At 40.6% G+C, this 22,488-nt stretch overlaps 1 protein-coding gene across 2 annotated transcripts in view; it reads left to right on the top strand.

The window, feature by feature from the left end:
* Window positions 1–21,932, top strand: part of Lrp6 (LDL receptor related protein 6) — a 126,853-nt gene extending 104,921 nt beyond the window's left edge. For both annotated transcript variants that reach the window (XM_076568087.1, XM_076568088.1), the window contains 8 exons: window positions 212–421; window positions 2,017–2,142; window positions 9,747–9,983; window positions 11,875–11,985; window positions 14,994–15,224; window positions 16,351–16,487; window positions 17,405–17,502; window positions 19,864–21,932. In XM_076568087.1, the coding sequence (XP_076424202.1) occupies window positions 212–421; window positions 2,017–2,142; window positions 9,747–9,983; window positions 11,875–11,985; window positions 14,994–15,224; window positions 16,351–16,487; window positions 17,405–17,502; window positions 19,864–20,158 (1,445 nt within the window). In that variant the 3' untranslated portion in view covers window positions 20,159–21,932. The remainder of the gene's footprint in view (window positions 1–211; window positions 422–2,016; window positions 2,143–9,746; window positions 9,984–11,874; window positions 11,986–14,993; window positions 15,225–16,350; window positions 16,488–17,404; window positions 17,503–19,863) is intronic.
* Window positions 21,933–22,488: the final 556 nt, after the last annotated feature.

Below are 22,488 nucleotides of genomic sequence, written 5' to 3'. Positions count from 1 at the left end.
ATATTTCATAACTAGAAAATTCCCTGTGTATGGGAATTAATTCCTAGTTGCACATGTCTGGTTTAGCACTGTTTTCTGGTATATGTAAGTCTGTGGTTGCAGAGCCTGTATTTCCCATACTTGTAGGATCTATCTGGTATTCATTGGACAACTGTTGAAAGTGAGATTTGGCCACACAAATCATTGCTGTTGAATATTTTCCTTTTCTAAGGTGCCAACAGGATAGTGCTAGAAGACTCTAATATCTTGCAACCTGTGGGTCTGACCGTGTTTGAAAATTGGCTCTATTGGATTGATAAGCAGCAGCAAATGATTGAAAAAATTGATATGACTGGTAGAGAAGGAAGAACCAAGGTCCAGGCTCGAATTGCTCAGCTGAGTGACATTCATGCAGTAAAGGAGCTGAACCTTCACGAATATAGTAAGTGACGTGGATGGTGCAAGGAGCACTGTGTATGTTGTAAGAAACAAGACATGGTTTTGTGGCTTTTTGACATCATTTTTCTTCTTCACTTTGTTTTTATATTTGGAAAAACACTTTGTTGAACTTTTTAATAACATAAACAGTGTATGATTTTGGTTTATCAAATCTGCTTAAATCTTATTACGAAGGGGTGAAAGCAGGAAGATGGCGTGTTTGAAACTAGCTTGGACTATCTAGACCTAGTCTCAGTGAAACCAAGACCTGAGATGTAGCTTAGTGGTAAAGCACTTGCTTACCACCCACAGGCCCTGGGTTTGGTCTCTAGACCAAGTAGACAAATGAATAGTATTGTATTGAAAGTACTTGAAAGACAGAACCACCTCTATTGATGCATATTCAAATATAATAAGTAATGTCTATTTTGGGCAATCTGTTCCTTAATAGTTGACAATCTCATTATCAACACAGACTGATACAGCACCCATATTAGGATAGAAAACAGATCATAATTGATGGCTGTATTGCATAATGGTAGCGATACAGTAACAGCAAAGGTCAGGTTGTTTGTAACACAAGCTAAATAGAAAATTGAGAGCAGTGACTTCATAAGTACAAGTTGTGAAATAGACATTGAAAAGTTACCTAATGGCTTATCTTTTTAGCTTTACCCAAGTAAGAGGAAATTAGATCTTTGTCATGCTATCATTGGCAATGGACCAAGCAAGTAATTTTGTCTGTTTCAGCTCCATGTGACCATTAAGTTTTTCCTTCTACTAACTTTAATTTTCTACAAATTCTTTATTAAAATATGCTTTTAAAAATGAAATAATTTTACCTTTTAGAAAAGTAGAAGTTCTGAGTTAAAATCTTTAGAAGAGAATTCTGTTTTAAGAAGACTATGTAAGTGTCAGCAGTCTCCCCTGGCAGTTTTTCTAGGTCTATAAATCGTTTTTTTTTTTATTATTTGGCTTTTTGAAACCAGATCTTGTTGTGTGGTCCTGGCTGGCCAGGAACTTGCTGTGTAAACAGTCCTGGCCTTAACTTATGGGATCTTCCTGCCTCTGCATCCTAAGTACTGGAATACAGTTGCACCCCATCATGGCCAGCTAATATCTTAAAGAATTAACATAAGCCCCTTGACAGTTAAGTTTTATTTATTGTATTTATTCATAGTTTTGTTCATTGTTTTCTTAGGTTTGTTGTTTGTATAGTGCTGAAGATTGAACCCAGGGCCTCACTCCTGGCAAGCACTCTTACACAGAGCACTTTCCCCCAGCCCTTGCTTATATTTTAAAATGAAATATGCATACCTATATAACATGCTAGATGTTATACATGCCTGTAATCTCAGTAGTTTTAGAGACTAGGAGAAGAGGATCACTTGAACCTAGGTTTAAGACTAGCTCAAATGATAAAGACTCCCATCTCATCCCCCTCTCCATGCAGTGGTTATATAAAGGCGTTTTGCTATAGGTTATGTAGGGATAAAATGTGGAATTACACTGTGTAGAAATAAAATCAGAACTTATTTTATATTTAGTATTGTTTGTGATTCATAAATCATTGACTTTGATAATTACATTCTTTCCCAGGACAGCATCCTTGTGCCCAGGATAATGGTGGCTGTTCACACATTTGCCTTGTAAAAGGAGATGGCACTACAAGATGCTCTTGCCCCATGCACCTAGTTCTGCTTCAGGATGAGCTCTCCTGTGGAGGTAAAGATGCTAAAATCATTCTTGTGCAAACCAGAATTCCACATCTTGATCTAGCCATCTATGGCTAGGCAGTGAAGTTGCTATTTTTCCTGACTTAATTGGTCATTTGTGTTCTATTTATTTATTTGCACATCTACCAGGCTTGCTTTTTTTCCTCTCTGCTCCCCAGACTCTTCCCTGCTACTGCAGCCTCCAGTGACCACCATTTTAACAAACTTGGTTTCTGTGTGTTTGATTTTATACACTCCACATCAAGCGCGATGAAGTGATGTTTACCATTTTGTGCCTTCCTCACTTCATTTAACATTTTCTAGGCTTATTTCTTTGTAGCAGATGATAGGAGTTTCTTTTTTAAAAGTCAAATAGTATTTCATTACATATGTGTTGTGATATTTTCAGTCTATGAATCATATTTCATAGTAATACAGTAAGTAGCTTCCTCCACTCCTTGAGAGAGTGGGAAGATGAATTCACTCTGCTCTTCACCCATTGAATTCTGGATTTTGTTGGTGTAAGTGTCATTGTTTGGCGTGTGTCCAGTGAAAAGAATATTCTTTTGTTCAGCTCCATCAGGATTTTTCTGTTGTTTTTAAAAAAAGAGCAAAACAAAAATGACCCAACAATGAAAGAAAATTAAAAAACCCTGTGGTGTGTCGTCTGCACATCTGTGGGGTGCACACATGCATGGTCCCTTGTGGAGTGCAGAAGATGCTTCAGTGTTCCTCATCGTCCACCCTGAGAAAGTGTCTGTTTATCACTGCACTCCAGGCTGGCGGGCGGTGAGCTGCTGGGCATTCTGTCACTTTCCACCTTGCATAGGGGAGTGGGATTGCAGGCGCACACTCCCACACCCAGCCTCGTGGGTTCTCACCTCAGGTCCTCACCTCACACCTAGTGTGCCTTCTCCCCAGGGTGTGGTCATGCAGTGAGTTTTGTTGTCCCTCGTGAGACATAACAATTGGTATTCTCTTCTGTTAAATAATAGTGTGGCGGCATTGAGCACCATGATAATATTCATACTCTTAATTAAGAAGTTCTCTTCCTAGAGATAATTCACAGTTAATTTTAATTGAAGAAAAAAAAAATGATTGAGGCATACTGTTACCTGCAAAAGCAGCGATTTAAAAGAAATCTAGTTTCTTTTATTTGGAAAATTGTTAAATACAATACTGAGTTAAAATACTTTGTTTTATTTATTTATTTTTTGGTACCAGGAATTAAACCTAGTATAATGTTGTGGATATTAGTCAAGTGCTCTACCACTGAGATTTATCTCCAGCCCAAGTTAAATATTGTGATTATGAAGCTTATATAAAAATGTATTTGGCTTAAGGGGGAGGTGGGAGTGGGGGTCCGTTTGTTTGCTTGTTTCATTGTAATACTGAGACTCACCAACTCACCACCATCCCTTCATTTGGGATCTTTTTTTTTTTTTTCATTTTTATTTGTTTATTTATTTATTTTTCTATTATCAGCTTGATACAGTACAAATTCTTTTTTCCCTTTTCTATTTTAATAAAAAGAAAAAAGGGAAAAAGTTAAAACTAATATTAAAAAAACTATATACAAAAGTACAATAACTATATGCCACATATACAAGCAATAAATACCTAAACAATGTCTAGTCCATTTGCATTTGACAAATTCAGAGAAAATAATTCCATTACCTATCCTATTTTGGTAAGTCCAAAATGTACCTGATTCATTTTCTATCCTAACTTATATTACTAACAGAACTATCTTACAACGTCTTTCAAATTTATACACTTATACCTCTTTAGTGAGTTTCTTTTCTAAAATTCTTAACAAAGAAAACTATAACTATCTAATCTTCAACTATAACTAACTAATCTTCAACTCCCTCAGAGACCCAAGAAGGAAATAATATTACCTAATAAAAAATAAAAACAGGAAATGCATGCAAGCAGCTTCCAGAAAAAATGTGAGTTGACAGAAACAGCCAGCTGCCTGAACAGTCACCTGAGGTTTCTCTACAGTGTTTGGGCATCATCTTCAGCCTGTAGGCTTAGCGTATCTGACAGACTCATTTGTGAAGTAGGATGTACACAAGGTCAACAGTTCAACCTCACATTGGGTGAGAGCAGTCCATGTACCAGAAACACCTGAATTTCACTAGTGTCATGTCATTATTCAGGATTTTAAATTCTGGAAATTGTTGATGTTTTTTTAATTCAGCTGTCTATTCTTCTTGGCTGTGTGTGTGTGTGTGGCTTCATATCAGCATCCTCTTCTCCACATCCCTCTATTAAATGCCAGTCTACCATTTAGAGGTGTGAGCTTAGTTACTCTTCAAGAATAACTGTTTCAGCTGCTGTTCCACTGCACATCAGAAGCCATTTGCTTCCTGCTAGATATGAGTGAAGGTATCTTTATTCTGAAAAGAAAAATTTTGGGTTAATTGTCAAATTCTAGGAAAGGTAGCTATATCCTTTGTTATCCAGTCTGTGCATAATGCCAAAGTTCAGGGTTTATCTCAAGTCCTTATTCAAGTAGTCTTTGAAACTGGATCATCTCAGCTAGCCATCTCAAAATTGCTCTGAGCAGTTTGTTGTCTCATTTGGGATCTTAAATGTGTCCCATTTCAAGGCTATGTGTTACCAGATTGTGGCGCTGGTAGGTGTTGGAATCTTTGGCAGTTTTTGAAATAGAGTTTGACTGTGTTATCCAGGCTAATCTCCATTGCCAAGCTTAGTTAGTTTTCCTATTTTAGCCCCTTAGTTGTAGACAAATTTCTAAATGGTCTTATTAAATAAAAAACACAGAGCCAAATATAGGGATAAAAGCCTTAGAGAGATCAGGGAAACAGGGAAAGCCACCAGCCAGCCTTACCTCACCAACTCTGCAGCTTCCAAATTGGAGTTCCTGTCTTACCAACGCCTTTATTGCCTTGATGTTCTGCCTTCTCACTGGCTCTTAGCCCAGCTACCTCACTTCCTTGTCACTCTCTGTCTGTACAGACCTCCAGGTCTCTATGGTTGGTACTGGGATTAAAGGCTTGTGTCACCACGCTTGGTTCTGTTTCCTAGTGTGGGCTTGAACACACAGATACCCTGCCTGATAAGTGATCAGATTAAAGGTGTGTGCCACCACTGCCTGACTTCTCTGTTTACGTAAAATGGCTTGCTATTTCCTCTGATCTCCAGGCAATCTTTATTAAAGCACAAATAAAATATCACCACACTTAGTGCCAGGTATCTGCCACTGTACCTGGCACAGAAAATCTTATTACAGTGATGTTTTCTCACTACAAGTGTAACTGAGCAGTACAGCACTTGGCCAGCTTGTGTGAGGCCTTGGGTTCTGTTCTGAACATTGCAATTTAATATTAGAAAGTGTTTTCTTCTGTGAAGACAGTTCTGTAAAGACACATATTTCTGTAAATCAAGATTTAAAGAGAATATATTCAGAATATAAAAAATAGTGATAAAAGAGGATTACAAATTCGAGACAGGGTTTCTTTGGTGCCTTTCCTGGAACTCACTCTGTAGCACAGGCTTACCTCAAACTCACAGAGATCCACCTGCCTCTGCCTCCCGAGTTCTGGGATTAAAGGCCTGTGCCACTCCGGCCCAGCCCTGTCTGACTTTTTAAAGATACAGTCGATGTATGTCTCCATAGCAGCGGCAGTGCACTCTGCTTTGATTGCAGGAGCCTGAAGTTGAAGGTAGTGCATGCGTATGAGAACACGGAAGCACGCATGGTGTGCACTTGACCATAGTACTGAATCTCAGAAGTTTGTTCACCAGGAGATCCAGACCCAAAAAGTAACATTCCATGATTCCATGATGTTACGTCAGGAGGAGCTACTTTGTGTGACTGAAAATCAGAATCGCTTCTTCCTGAAGGAACTGACTGCTGTGGGATACTAGGGTGTTCCTCTTCAGAGACCCAAAGTACACAGAAAACTTAAGCCCTAGAATTTGAAATACAGAGAGGGAAAGCGGGAAGCATTGCTGGGCATGGAGGTGTGCGCTTGTAGTTCCCACAGAGAAGCTCAGACAACTTAGAGAGACATTGTCTAAAAAGGGGGAAACTATTAGAACAAATAAATTAAGACAAAATCAAACCTTGCACAATAATATAGGCATATTTAATACAATTGAACTAGAATACCTTTGTATGGTTAAATTAGTAAAATTTTGTTACATATATTTTATTACAATTTTTTAAAAAAATGTGTTTCTGTATAGAGCACTAGACTTGCTTTAAAAACACATCCTGAAGAAATTTCTCATGGCGTTAATAACATAAAACTGAATCATGACCTTATCTTCCAGTTAGAAGATGTCTTTTAAAGGGGCTTAATTTTTTGCTGATAAAGTGACTTTTTTATTTGTATATAAAATGAATAGCAAGCTTTAGAAAAGTGTACAGCTGTGTGGTCACCTGACTCAAGCTGTGGAATGTTGCTGTTAAGAAAGTACTCTTAAAGGTGGTATGCTCGGGAGGTGGAGGTCAGCCTGGGCAGTGTGAGGTCCTTTTTCAAAATAACAACAGCAACACAAAGGAATGAGCAAGTAGGCAGGGTAGGAAAGGCCAGAGCAGTCACAGAGGAAAGTGTTGGACTGTGCACAGTGATGCACTCCTGTAATCCCGCACTGGGCCACAGAACGAGTTAGAATCTGGACTGGGCTGTTCAGTGGGAACTTGTCTCAATCCTCCACTGCAAGAGAGAAGGGAGAGGAGGAAGCAGAGGGACAGAAGGAAATGGGGAAGAGGAAGGAGCCCTCGGGTTCTTAGCCGGCAGCTCTATGTAGTAGAGGCACCTACTCTTCAGACTGTAGCTCGATACAGAGTTCGTTTCTCAAATATTATCAGTGGAATCATGGCATGTAAATCTTTTGCGGTTTAGATTCTCTTACATAATGTATTTTTGAGATCCAATAATATATCAAATGTGTCAGCACTTTTTTGTTGCTGAGTCATAGTTCATTATGTAACACTGCAGTTACTCTCCTCTGAGGAACTGTTGATATTTAATTTTTAATAAAACTTCCACGCATGTTATATGCGGTCTTTAACTTACATTGGTTCCACAATAGAAGTAAATGAAGCATAAATCTAAACTTCTGTCCAACTTTTCAAACACAATTTCATTTGAACTTGGCTTACCTATCCATCCTGTGTTGTATTTCTTCCCAACTTGCTCTCTGGTTTTATCTGACTTTTTAGAGGTTGATTGATGTCCACTCTGGTGAGTTCTCTTTCATTTTGCTTCTGTGTGCTTGTGCTATTACACATACATGTGTATCTTCTTGTATAATATCCTCTTACTTATTGGTCAAATGCACTTGGGTCCCTGTGCACATACATACGTGCAGGCACTCACTCATACATAGAAAATAAAATGAAATCTTAGGGGCTGGAAAGTTGGCTCAGAGGTTAAGAGCACTGACTGCTCTTCCAGAGGTCCTGAGTTCAATTCTCAGCAACCACATGGTAGCTCACAACCATCTGTAATGAGATCTCGTGTCCTCTTCTGGCCTGCAGTCATATATGCTGTATACATAATAAATAAATGAATCTTTAAAAAAAAAAAAAAAAAAAAGAGGCCGGGCGGTGGTGGCGCACGCCTTTAATCCCAGCACTTGAGAGGCAGAGGCAGGTGGATCTCTGTGAGTTCGAGGCCAGCCTGGTCTCCAAATCGAGTTCCAGGAAAGGTGCAAAGCTACACAGACAAACCCTGTCTCCAAAAAAAAAAAAAAGAGAAAAAAAAAAAAACTTAGATCTTCAGATTTTGACCTATTTCATTATGCAGTATCAAAGCTTACATTTATTAATTTATTAACATCACCTCACGAGAAGAATCTGTGCGTGTTGCTAAACTGTAGGTGTTCAGTGTTGAGTACATTCAGATTTTCCAGAACTTGAGTCTCTGATCCCAAGTTCCAGTTTTATGATCAGCTACAAAACCAGCCATTGTTTTTGTTTGGCTTATTTATTTATTTTTTTTATTTGTTAAGTAATAGGCTCGTTCAGTTTTTTTGTTTTAATTCCTGCCAAATACCTGAGTGTAAGTACAATTTCCTTGTAGGTCATTCTTTCAGATAAAAACAATATTCCACTTTGATTTATGTTTAAAATGTGAACAGATGCTTGCCTGTTAAAAACTATCCTGGTTAAGCTGGGAGGTGGTGGTGCACTTCTTTAATCCCAGCACTTGGGAGGCAAGAGGCAGGCGGATCTCGGTGAGTTTGAGGCCAGCCTGGTCTACAGAGCGAGATCCAGGAAAGGCGCAAAGCTACACAGAGAAACCCTGTCTCGAAAAACCAAAAAAAAAAAAACCCTATTCTGGTTAGATGTGCAGTGTAAAATTAATGTATACCTCAACCTTTCAAACAATAATAAACTCAAGACTTGATTTTTTTTTTAAGAACATTTTTCTTATCATGAATATTTTTTTTTTTCTTAAAAGACAGTATCTTATGTAGTCTAGGCTGTTCTCAAACTCACTGTGTGGCCAAGGATGACCTTTAACTCCTGATTGCCTTTCCTGTACCTCCAAAGGGTACAGGAAATCACAGGCATGTGCTCTCAAGACCAGCTTCCACCATAAGTATTTCTAAGAGAAACTGGCGTTTTTTGTTCATTAAAGCTGTGGTTTTGTGTGGCATATAGGGACTACTACTGTGGTACAACTGCCTTGAGTGTACTAAGTCCCTGTAGCTTTACCTACAGTTCTTTCTTCTGTAGTATCCGTGCAGATGTGAAAATTGCAAACACCACTTCAGAATGATTATCAACAGCCCTCACCTGCTTACTGCTCTGACTGGCAGGGGGACCTGGGAGGATGGAGCTGATAGACGAGGTGGACTAAAGTCTCGTGCAATAGCCAACTTGATTCAGAGCATCAAGACAATTCATAATCTGAGGGTTACCTAAATAAAGTGTACAGTCACGAGGACAAGGCCACTCATGGCGGGCAAGCGATGTGTGTGAGCAAGCTGTACATGGCAGAAACATGTTTTTCCGGAGAGGCATCTAAACGAATAACAATAGCCAGTTGTAATGAATAATCTGAAGTAAACCAACTCTTGTCTGTTATACCCGAAGGGGCACAAAAACACATTCAGGAACAATTTCATATTTTTGAAGAAACTGAAGTTACAAGACTGTTGTCTTGTTTTCTTGGAGTTTTCTCACAAGCACTCAGAATTCTCCTCACAGGACTCCATTCTTGGATGGTGTTCTGACATTCACTCATTGAACCCAGAAAAAAGAAGTAATAGGGATCTTCAGGGGGTGGTAAACAGGCTTTTGAGAACCTCGGAGCTAGAAAAAAGTGTTCATTCTAGGCTAACTTTAAAATATTTGGAAGTTGGTAGTCATAATGATTATTCTTGTGTGGTGTGAGATCAGAGTGAGTTGCAGATATTTTAGTGCTATTCAAACTTTAATTATGAGAAAATGTCAGTGTTTTTATAGGTTGCTGTATCTGAACGACTGATTAGATGAAGTAGGTTAGAAATCCTTTTTATTGTAAGATGTGTGTGTTTTTTTTAATGAGCTCCACTTGGCTATAAGTGTTCGTGCTTCTGTGTGACCACTGTTCTTTCTGTCCTTCCTCCCTTGTTCATTTGAAGAACCTCCAACGTGTTCTCCTCAGCAGTTCACTTGTTTCACTGGGGACATTGACTGTATCCCTGTGGCTTGGCGCTGTGATGGTTTTACTGAATGTGAAGACCACAGTGACGAACTCAACTGTCCCGTGTGCTCAGAGTCTCAGTTCCAGTGTGCCAGTGGGCAGTGTATTGATGGCGTCCTTCGATGCAATGGTGATGCAAACTGCCAGGATAAATCTGATGAGAAGAACTGTGAAGGTATCAGGAAGTCCTCAGTGTTGGTTTAGAGTGTCTTTGCATCAAGTTATTTGAAATTCAGTGGGGTTTTTTTCCCCTTAATAGATTTGGGTTTTATATTTATGGCATGAACATTATACATGTTGCTAATTATTTGAACCATTTCATATGTGTAATGTCTCTGCAAATTAATGTGCTAATTTTGCTACTTTATTGAAATGTCCTGGTGGTGAATGTCTTTTTTACCTTTTGGCTATGATTAAAAACATCATGACCAGGGGTGTCTTAAAGAATAAACAGTTTATTTTGGCTTAAAGTTTCCAGAGGGAGAGTCTGTGAAGGCAGGGAAGCTGGAAGATCACATCTTCTACCTTAGGATACCAAGCAGAGGGGGTGAACTGGAAGTGGGTGAGACTCTAAACTCAGGAAGCCCATCCCCAGTGATGTACCAAAACAGCTCTGCCCACTGAGGACCAAGCATTTAAATATGTGAGCCTGTGATGGGGTATTACTCATTCAAACCACCACAGTGGGCATTTTTATAAAGAAAAGAGGTTTATTTAGATGACAGTTTTGCAATGTCAAGGGCATGTTGTGGAATATTATTTTACTATGTAAAGTTGTATTACGTTTGTTTATGTTGCAGAAATTTACTTTATATAAAGTTGTGTTACATTTGTTTATGTTGCAGAAATTTACTTTATATAAAGTTGTGTTACATTTGTTTATGTTGCAGAAATTTACCTTAAGTATGTAAAGGTGTGTTATATTTGTTTCTGCTGTATTTGTTTAATGATGTAAAGATGTGTTGCTTTTTTGCACCTGATTGGTCTAATAAAAAACTGAACAGCCAATAGCTAGGCAGTAAAGGGATAGGTGGGGCTGTTGGGCAGAGAGAATAAGTAGGAGGAGGAATCTAGGCTCAGGAAGAGTGGACTGGGGAGAGAATGAGGCAGAAAGAAAGGGAGATGCTTGGGACCAGCCAGTTAGCCAGACCCGGAGTAGGACATACAGAATGAAAGAAAGGTAAACAGCCCCGAGGCAAAACGTAGATGAAGAGAAACAGGTTAATTTAAGTTAAAAAAGCTAGCCAGAAACAAGCCTAAACTAAGGCTGAACATTCGTAATTGATGAGTCTCTGTCATGATTTGTTAGCTGGCAGTCTTAGAAATCTGTCTGCTCCAAGGGTGCGGTGGCTTTCGTTGGTCTCTGTGACAACCTCAGGGCAGACGGCAGCACTTGGGAGATTATGGGCGCATCTCAGTAGGAAGCCAGGGTGAGAGGAGGTGGTGTCAGGCTTCTTGTTCTTTTAAAAATGTGGGTGTTATGCCTGCATGAATGCCTGCGTGCCCTGAGGAGGGCCAGAAGAGGGTGTCAGATCCCTTGGAATTAGTTATTGTGAGCCTCTATGTGGGTGCTGAGAAGTGAACTCGGGTCCTCTGGAAGAGCTGCCAGTGCTCTTAACCATTGAGTCATCTCTCCAGTCCCAGGCTTGCTCTTTTATAGCAACAGTTTTTCTCAAGAACTGACCCAGGGTACATGGAGAGCTCCCTCACACATTCTGAAAAAGAGGTCCAGTTACCTCCCACTAGGTTCCCTCTACCTCCATTGTGGCCTTCTACCCTAAGAACCAGGCCTCCAACATACGAACCTTTGGGGGAGCAAACGTACTCAGACCACAAAAACCACACCAGTGAGCTCTGATGATTGAGAAATGGCACCAAAAATTAAGTAAAATAAAAATTTAAGAAAAAAGCATGAAATTTCTTTCTACCAACCAGAATCCTTAGAGAATGGAACTTGCTTTGTGTCTACGCCTGATTTGTTTTTAGATTGTACTTAGAAAGCATTTGACTCTTAATAGAATTTGTCTTCACACTGTGATAAAAATAAAACTGTGTATTTTTTCTAGTGCTTTGTTTAATTGATCAGTTCCGCTGTGCCAACGGACAGTGCGTCGGAAAACACAAGAAGTGCGACCACAGTGTGGACTGCAGTGACAAGTCTGACGAGCTGGACTGTTGTAAGTAGGAAGGGAGCCTTGTCAGTGGTTCTCAAGGGAGTTTGAAAAATACCTTTTCCTTTTCTTTCTGTAGTTTACTTACAATCCAGATTTCCAGGTAGAACACATATACTAGTTATTATTTGCACCAGAGGTATTTTCCGTTTTCCGTTTAGTAATTGTTTAAGGTCAGTAGTTTCTTTGTGCACAGAGATAGTAAAACACCAAATAAACATTGCCCTGCCACAACTCAAGTCACAAAATTCTCAGGTAATTTAGATGCATGGAAATTAATTGCTGATCTGAACTTCATTCTGAACATTACTGTTTAACTGTTTTCTTGAAGTGTTTCTACCAGTTTCTCGGGGTCTAGAGTTAAAATGCTTTCTTTTCCCTCCTTTCTTGCCACCCTCTCTCCCTCATTGCCTCCATGACTGCTTGTCTGCCTCTCTTCTTCCTTGTTTCCCTCTGAGCTAGCCCGCCTCCCTCCCCAGGCTCATCTTGAACTCACTAGTGCAGAGTTACAACAGAGCCACATAAGTGGTAGCATAAAGGAGGAGGCAACCAACTTTTTAGGAATGAAGATCTAGGAAGCTTCCTAGACAAATGATGCTTGAGATCAGATGTTTATGAATGAAAGTGTTGATTCTACAGATAAGTAGAGATGCTGCATTATGTTTAGAGTCAGGCAGGTGTGAAACCAGTCATCTTTCTGGAACTGCTGTATGTAAATGGGATTGCTGCATTAGCTGTGTCTTCAGTGTGTCACCAAGAGAGAATAGTAGTATCATGGAGGTGATGCTCCACTCACGGTTCAGAATCACTGACATGTCTAAGAAAAGGCTAGGGTGGGAATATGAAAGCAAGAGCTATAAAATGTGTTGGAGGTGATATGATTATAGGTAGGGCCATCTAATAGGCTGTTTGTTTTCATATTTCTTTGGACCACATCAAGAGAAGTATAAAGATGAGAAGCATATTGTAGAGAAGCAGGTGTCATGCAATAAGCTTTTATGCACATGAAGTAGACGATGTCTGATTTTTGTTTCCTTCATTTTTAAATGCTGGTTGCAACCCACTCAATTGTTTTCCCCATCTACTAATGATTTGCAGTCTGTGATTGAAATGCTCAGGAGGCTTTTGTGGCTCTGACTGAAGATGATCTAGATCAAGAGGTGCAGTACGGCTGGGAAAGCAAGGCTGGCTTTCAGTTATTACAAAGACAAGGGTTGGTAGCCACTTAGATACAGTTGGCAATTTTCAGTTGACCCACAGGTACCTCACAGCATGACTGGAGTCATTAACCAGGATATGCAGCAGGAACTAAACACTGAAGTACCATAACATGTCCTGGTGTGAGCTGTAATGCTTGGTTAATGCAGTGCTATTTGCTGTCTTTGTTTTAAATTTAAATGGCTTTCACAGGCATGCACTTTTCAGCTTGCCACGGCCATGCCAGTATTTATTGTTCTTAATTGGTCTACCCTGTTTATTATCTGTGTTACCTCTGGATCTGGGAGAGGTGGTGATAATGGTGAGTTCAGTTTGGGATATGTTACATTAAAGGTGATTATGGACTATCCCATTAATGTTGTTGGGAAGTTGATTGACTATGGCTCAGGAAATTTTTGGCACTCTTTAGATTATCGATGGTAATTAAAGCTATGGCAGTGGGTGAAATCTCCAGAGTAGAGGAGGAAGCAAGTAGATAGTAATAACTCAGGGAAGCATGCACAATTAATTGACAGCAAGGATAATCAGAGCTAGTAAATAGGGTGGGGGCATGGTCATGCACACTCAGGACCCCATTCAACTTCAGCTACATAGCAGGATTGAAGCCAGGCTGGACTAAGTGATACACTGTTCAAAAACAAACAAACAAACATAAATAAATAAAATAAACAAACAAATAGTAAAACTAGGAGAGTGGTGTCTTCCATAGTGAGCAGAAACTGTTTAAAAGAAAACAGGAGCCCACTCTGTTGCCCTTGTAGAAAGTGTGAGATGAAGAGTCTCTTGAATTTCCCTGCAGTGCTGAGGGAGGAAGCCTGACATCAGCAGTGTGACCCAGAGACCAGCAGTGTGGAGCAGGAATGTCAAGAAAGAATTATTCTTTCTTGAATGTTGGCATTGGAAAGGAATACCAAGGTACTAGAAGAGAATACAGAGGTGATGGTAGCTAGCAAAGACTAAAGAGAGCATATGCTTCGGATTCCACAGACTGAACTAGGACCTGATGGCACAAGGCAACTTAGTGCTGCCATTGTCACTCATTTATTTTCCTAGTAGAGATGAGTTTAGCTACATGGATGGGAGATTTGAGTAGCAAGAAGCAGAAAGTGTTTTAAGAAGTCTTCATTATGAGATTATGCATGGGTTAACTAGTCAGAATGGAAGAATTTTCCTTCTGAATAATAGACGGGCACTAAATTTGATAGCCCATTTCTTGTTCTTTCCATTCATGCCTTCTGCTTCTTAAAGGCTCAAGTAGCCAGGAATCCAGAAGGTGGGTGTCCTGGGCAGGATCCTTCTCCAGCACTCTGGCCTTCCTCTGGGAGTCCTCTAGTCATCGAATTAGAGACCTGCATGTATCCTTGCTCTCAGGTAGCCAGGGGGCCTGAGGACAGGAGAGGTTGGATCTAAGTGCCTTGACTCATCTGCAGTTTACAGACGTCCTTCACTGGACCTAAGTGGCACTAGTTCCAGGCTGCTTTTGGCTTCTTCACTGTTCCACAGAGAACATTTGATGACTTCTCTAGGTCTGTCCCTTCTGGCCTGAAATTTACTGTGATGCTTCCTGGTCTGTTGTCTTCATTTAAGCAGCTTCTTTAAATTTATTTAAATTAAATGATGCCATTTAATTCATATTTTTATGTGGCATGATATATAATTATTATATATTTATTTATATAAACTATAAATAAATGTTTGATTCATCAACATATAGTTTTTACTTTTGTATTCTTTTGTTGCTATTTTGAATGTACAGTTGTTTTTCCATTGGATAACTATAGTATTTTCCATTTTAGATCCAACTGAAGAGCCAGCACCACAGGCCACCAACACAGTTGGTTCAGTTATTGGAGTAATTGTCACCATATTTGTGTCTGGAACCATATACTTTATCTGCCAAAGGATGCTGTGTCCTCGTATGAAGGGAGATGGGGAGACTATGACCAATGACTATGTGGTTCATGGCCCAGCTTCTGTGCCCCTCGGTTATGTTCCTCACCCAGGCTCTCTGTCGGGATCTCTTCCAGGTAAGTAAAGACTGGTTTGTGAAAATCTGGTTTTGTCCAATTTTAAGTTCTAAAAAAATTACTGAATTTCCATTGTGGAAAAAGGACATTCCTAGGATTACAAACTAGATTACTTTGGGTTTAAGAACTTGTGAGAGTGATGGGTTTTTCTGTTGTTGTTTTAACGTTTATACACTGTCTCTCTGTGCAGAAAGACTCAGTTAGGTCTGCAGCTTCAGGCCTCTGAGTGCTTGTAGGGCTGCACTATATTAAAAGCAGGTCACCAAGTGCTTTGGTGAACACCTACAATTTAATGTCACCACTCAGGGACCCTGAGGCGATTGAGTCTAGCAATAAAGGATCGGTTACTTTCCGCAGACAAGGATTTGGAAATAGCTGGTTGACAGGGAAGGCACATTCTTCCCTCTGCCTTCTCCTGATCTGACCTGGTGACAGTGGTGCAGGCTGGGTTAAGGTGTGGCCAAATGCTAGAGTTCTACCACTGGGAGGCCATATTGTTCCTGGGCAGTCAAGCTTTTTCCAGTGTTTTGTGGTACCTTTGGTGAGAAGAATGTTGCCTTTTAATGAATATGGAGGAGATGCCTGAGCTCTGAAAATAGGAATCAGTATGGTGTGACTCTCAAGTAAACAGCCGTAATATTTAAGCTGGTAAATGATGCTTCCTTGTTGCCATCCCTATTTCCAGTAAGTAGAAATGGAAACCTACTTGGAACAAATAGAAGGTTTTCTTTAGCATTAGCAGTTTTGAGTCCAGAGGTATCCGAGAGCCTTCTGTGCATTGGCTCATGTCTTTAAAAGGCTTTGCTTTCTTTGGAGCTCATCTGTTGGCTTAATCTGCCCTGGTTCACAGTCTTAATCCTCAAGTCTTCCATGAAAACCTCGTACTCCGAAGGGCCCTGTTTCCTCGGACTGGACCAGGTGGGAGTGGCTTGGTCTTACTCAAAGCCAGTTCTCAATGGAACCATTCATTTCAACATTTGGTTCCTTTTTCATGAACTCTTTACGGCTATTATTAGAAGAAAAGGACAAAAGATGTTTTAGTTGGGCTGCTTGTGACTTCAGTGTTGATTAGTTATTTCATATATTTTTATAGATGTTACTAATCTTTCATTTTTATCTCCTTTAGGAATGTCTCGAGGTAAATCAATGATTAGTTCCCTCAGTATTATGGGGGGAAGTAGTGGGCCTCCCTACGATCGAGCACACGTCACAGGAGCATCATCAAGCAGTTCTTCAAGCACCAAAGGCACTTACTTCCCTGCAGTAAGCAGTCTGCTTTTGCTTTGTTTTTCTTTCACTGTTAAAATACATAGCATGTCAGATTAAGTCATTTAAATGTGAACACTCAGTAATGGTAATGTAAGAATAGTTGTTAATGTAGGATTTAAGTACATAGGAGTCAATGGAGAATTGACCACCACTGCCCCGTGCTTGTAAATCTTTGAAGTTTGCTGTGTAATAATAAACATAGTTGAAAGCATTGTAATAATTTCATCATTTAAACTACTAAGGTACGAAACAGACTTAGGACCTTTATTTCATAACCTGCTAAGAGAAGAACCATGTAGCTGGGGAGATAGTTCAGTTGTAAAATACTTGTCTCGCAGGTAAGAGGACCTGAGTTCCATCCCCAGCACCAAGATCAAAAGCTGGACCTGGCTTATAATCTTGAAACTGCAGAGTACAGACAGGAGGATCCCTGGAGCGCACTGGCCAGCCAGTCTAGACTAGTTATCGAACTCCAGGCTAATGAGAGCCTGCCTTAAAGGAGATGCGCAGTGTCCTGAGGATGACATTTATGGTTTCCTTTGGCCTGCGGTTGCATGCATGCACACATGCTCTTGTACCTACATATATAAAGAGGAAACACATTAGAATTCCTCTTAAATTAATAATTTTCCTACAAACATAGAAAAATTGCACTTCAAAAATTAGAGCCTGGTGGTGCCAAGCAAGCCAGTGTCCTAGGCGACAGGTTTTTGTCACCACTTGTTGGGGATAAAGAACTTGTGGCCTAGGAAGTGGGAGCCACAGTCATGAAGTGCTGTTGAGGTGGCTGTTTTGAAAAGAATATGCTAATAGTGTAATGGAAAAGCACAGACACAAAGATAAAGGTGTTCTTTATATAATATCTATGGAAAGTTATTGTTAGTTAAATATTTTCATTGCTTTCCTCTCAGATTTTGAACCCACCACCATCGCCTGCCACAGAGCGATCTCATTATACCATGGAATTTGGTTATTCTTCCAACAGTCCTTCCACACACAGGTCCTACAGGTAAGACACCTTTCCCTGTTCCGTTCGTGAACACACTAAGCCTCAAATGAACAGACCATAATCACCAAGACAGACCAGGATTCTTGTCTCAACAAGACTTGACGTTGTCCACCCCCCCTCCCCCCACCCCCGAATCCTTTCTTTTTTCATTTTATGTTTTTGGTTTTTTGAGACAGGGTTTAAGAGAGTCACACAGCTGGTTCCTAGAGTGCTGCAGTTGAGGACTGGGCAAGACAGGTCAGATTCGTGAGAGCTGGCAGGCAGCGGGAATGTGGAGCACAGACACGAAAGAAATCAGGAGGAGGTTGGCCCGCGTTTACAAGGGTCACTGTGACCTGGAAAGAAAGATTTGCTATGTAGTTAGTTGCATGGAATAAACAAGTCTCACTAAAGGGAATGAAGCATATTTGTAAGTCACAACAGGAAATGATGCCTCTGTGCCAGTTGTGAGTGTGTTGAGTATGTCTGTTACTGTCGTGTGTACCTCACTCTTCCATCCTGTTCAAAGGCCGGCAGAAGCCTGCGTGCTGTGCCTGTGGTCCTCAGTGCCTGTTAGCATTTGGATGATGTTTCCTTTCAGTCAGCTTGACCTGGTCTGACTTTGCAGTGATGGAAATAAAATGGGAACCGCCTACCCAAATCAGTTAGGACTGAGAGAGGGTTGGCTCCAACACGACCATTTCCATGAATTATTGTAGGATTTCTTTTCATGCCATAGTTTTGTTCTAAAATGCCAAAACAAAGCAGAGGCCTGAAAACTTAAAAACAAGACCAGAACGTAGAAATTCATTTTAAAAAACTTACTTAATTCAGCTTGAATAAAACATTAGGCAAAGTACACAACTGCTTTAAATCGTTTCCCACGTTTAAATAGACTCCAAATCTCTGTCGAACTGTCAGTTGCCGTGATTTTGCCTAAGCTGAGATTTAACAGAATTTTGTCAAACAACTTCCTGTTTCTTCTTCTTCATTATGAGACTAGATGTTTTCAGCCTTTTACATTTTAATTCAGAAAATCTCCCTAGACTCTGGCACCTGTTTGGACAGAAAGGTGGAACGAAAAGGCAAAAGTGCTACGATAATGTCCTGTGAGCACTGGGGTAGAAGTCCCGGGAAGCTGCTGCTGGGGCCAGGCCGAGTGCCCGCAGGAGGCGTGGGCTCTGTGTCACTGGGATGTTGACGGAGCCTCGTCGGTTACTCTGCCCCTTGTCTTACAGTCACTGTTTTTTAGGACAGTTTATGCATGGATCTTTAGGATAAGTATGAAATAAGATAAGCTTGGCAATACGTAGAATCAAAGTTGTGGGGAACATACACGGACAAGCCAGTGTTTGAGGTCAGCTCTTATCTTCATGAGTGTGTTCCTCTTCAGATCGCTTTTCTTAGATAGCCATGTTATAATTATAGATTATTTGTAAAGATAAATAAACAAGTGTAGACATGTATTAAACTCTTACACTGTGTTAGGAAGTTCACTGACCCTCTGGGCATTTAAAATTGATCGTTTTGATATTCAGTTGAAACTGCACTTAGGACACGATTCCTGACCACACAGAAATCAAAACTCCTACTTGCAAGTAGAATAGTTTCCCTTTGATCTGGCTGGAAGTTCAGCCTGGATTGTGTAATATTTTACTTTTAAAAGAAATGAAGTCTTCAGACATCATGAACTTACCTATCAGGAAAATTATGAAATGACAAAAGCCTGTTGAGCAAGAGCAGACTGTGTGAAGACCCATTTCCACACACTGTAAAGCTGTGGAAACAAACTGCTGAGATCTGAGTGTGAGGTGTGTAACAGGCGGGCCAAGGCTGGAATTGAGCAGTAGACCGCTTGCTCTGTGTGGGCAAGGCCCTGGGTTCAGTCCCCAGCACTGGAGGAAAAATAGAAGTTTTCCAAAGCACGTCAATAATAAAACTCTTGAGTTGGTTTGTTTTTATTCTTTTATTTTTTTTAATACGGTTTTGGGGGGTCAAACCCAGGGCCTTGTGTACAGCACATACACTTAAATTTACCTCAGGGTAGAAGAGCGCATTTGGGGCTTGATCGAGGTCCTCTCTGCTCTCCAACACCATCCATTTTCACTCCATGCAATTTACTTGCAAAGGTCTTCCTTTGTTAGTGTACTGTTGCCTCTTCATCTATGCCAGTTAAAGGCAGTGGCTTTTTGGTTGTGGAGGTGGCATGGGGATTAAACCCATGGCCTTACTGCACATGCCAGGCAAGGGCTACCCATCCATACAAATCTGAACTGCAGTAGCTCATAGCTGTCAGACTAAATTTATTCTGTTTCTGATTCCTGATACAGACTATTCTTCCATAAAGCTAACTGCACTTCTCTTTATTTTTCCTTGGACCAGCTACAGGCCTTACAGCTACCGGCACTTTGCACCGCCCACTACGCCCTGCAGCACTGACGTCTGTGACAGTGACTATGCCCCCAGCCGGAGAATGACCTCAGTGGCGACAGCCAAGGGCTACACCAGTGACTTGAACTATGACTCAGAACCTGTGCCCCCACCACCCACACCCCGAAGCCAGTACTTGTCAGCAGAGGAGAACTATGAAAGCTGCCCCCCTTCTCCATATACTGAGAGGAGTTACTCCCACCACCTCTACCCACCACCCCCCTCCCCCTGCACGGACTCCTCCTGAGGAGGGGCCCTCCTCCTCTGACTGCCTCCACCGGGAAATGTAAATACACATCTGGTTGAGATCTGGAGGGGGGGAGGGAGCTATAAAGAAGAGTGAGGCAGACCCTGTACAGTTAACATTATAAAGTGGGTGGGGTACTGGAGATATTTGTACAGAAGAAAAGGATATTTATATATTTTCTTAAAAGAGCAGGTTTGCTGCTTGTGCCATAGAAGTTTGTATAAAATATAAATTTGTACTAAAAGTTTTATTTTTGCAAACTAAATACACAAAGCATGCCTTAAACCCAGTGAAGTGACTGAGCACAAAGGAAGCAGGGATTACAGAGGCATCACTGACCGGGAGTGTCTGGGTTTTACTGATACCAAAAACTAAAGAAAAAGAAGAACATAATACCATCTCAGAGTGGCAAACTTGGAAGTAGCCAAATCGCCTTCAGATTAACTAACATTTGAGGGCCAACAAGTTAAGAAACCATAAAAGAAAAAAAAAATTACAGTACTAACTTTGGACAAAGGGCTTTGTTTTCTCTAGGAATCTAACAGTTTTCTTAAGGAAAGTAGATAGTTGTACAATCCATTTGGAGTGCGGCTGCTGTAGGGGATGAGTGTTTATTGCAGGACGCTGTGGAGCTGTAAGAGCCCACGCCTCTGTCCCAGGGCCTGGTAACACTGGCCGCTTTCACCTTGCTGCCCGCCCAGCAGCAGTAGGCCGTTCTGCCAAGAGCCATGGTTCAGTCAAGCTTTTTAACCTGAGGAACTGACTACCTGGAACTCACTCAACGAGGGATTGATTTCAGTACATCTACTATGTTTGTTCACCACCATTTGGCTGAGCTTTTAAGTTGAGGCTGTTTTTGCATAATCAAAAGTTAGCCATATTCTTGGTCTTCCATGATTGTTTTAATGTTCATTAAAGTGTCTTTTCACAACACATATAGACAATGCTTAACAAAATCACAAATCCGTTATATTCTTGTAAATTAGTTTTGTATCCTTGCAGCATACAATATCACAGTGTGAAATCATTTTATGTATATTTTTTGAGTAAAACATTTAAATGTGCTCTGGTTAGAAACAGTCTATTTAAAAAGAAGGGTGTTTTTGTTGTTAGGTTTCCCCTGTATTAACTGTTGGTGACAATTTCACTTTCTGTGGACCAGCTTTTCTCAGAGTGACATCTACACGCATACCTCTGTTAGTGTGGTGTGAGGTACCTCCTTGTTAGGCACTGTGAATGTGTTTGTTTTCACACAGTCCGCAGTCTGTTCTTCCAGTCACCTGTGCTTGTATGTGTGTTCTCTATTATCCCATTACGGATTAAGATAATTTCACAAATATAGCAGCGGAGTTGAATGAGAAGACTCACTGTGAACTTCTCAACCGCAGGAGCTTGAGTGGTGGAGACTGATGGGAGTCTCTCCTGTAACATGCCTGACCTGCCGTCCTGTTAGGGTCTTGAGCTGCTACCTCTGTCGCTGTCAGGGCTGACCTGTGGGATGACCTTAGCTAACGTTGCTCTGCCGCTGTAGCAGTCATTAGTCTCCTGCTTTTTACATGTGTCTAGCACTCCTCTGCTAAAGTTGAACTGTTTTTAAGCTAGTGTGCTTTGAACTTAGCAGGTGTTGATTACCTATTGAATATATTTTAAAATTATATATTAATGTGAGGCGTCTGGATTCTAGAGCCTAAGCAAAAACAATGATAGAAATGATTCCAGAATTTTGGCCCAGTTTAAGTAACTTAAAAAAAAACAAACATGTAAGTACATTTTTTTTTTTTTTTTGGTTTTTCGAGACAGGGTTTCTCTGCGTAGCTTTGCGCCTTTCCTGGAGCTCACTTGGTAGCCCAGGCTGGCCTCAAACTCACAGAGATCCGCCTGGCTCTGCCTCCCGAGTGCTGGGATTAAAGGCGTGCGCCACCACCGCCCGGCTGTAAGTACATTTTTAAAGAGAAAAATAAACCTTTCAAGATAATGCTTATGTTGTTGGGGACAGCTCAGTCAGAATCAGGGGCACTTATCATGCATATAAGTAAATGGCAATCTATCATGTCTTGCATTTCAGTCAGATAATCATTAACTCTTCCTGTTACTGAAACAAAGTGCTCGGAGTCTAAAGGATGAACATTGAACTTGCCTTCTGTGATGAGCAGGGGCACTTGATGCTAAGTGCAGATGGAAAGGTTAGCAATAACTGGGTATCAGTTAGAATTTGAGGATTCTCTATGTTTACATTTTTAATGTGCATCTTCATCTGGTGGGCTTCCCATGTAGAGACTTGCACTATAGTGAGCTAAGAAGGATGCTGCCTTGTTTCATCTCAGTCCAGG

The sequence above is a fragment of the Peromyscus maniculatus genome, chromosome 3 (assembly GCF_049852395.1).
Source record: "Peromyscus maniculatus bairdii isolate BWxNUB_F1_BW_parent chromosome 3, HU_Pman_BW_mat_3.1, whole genome shotgun sequence".
Lineage (NCBI taxonomy): Eukaryota > Metazoa > Chordata > Mammalia > Rodentia > Cricetidae > Peromyscus > Peromyscus maniculatus.
Note: the sequence above shows the minus strand (reverse complement) of the source record. Positions and strands in the feature narration are given on the sequence as shown.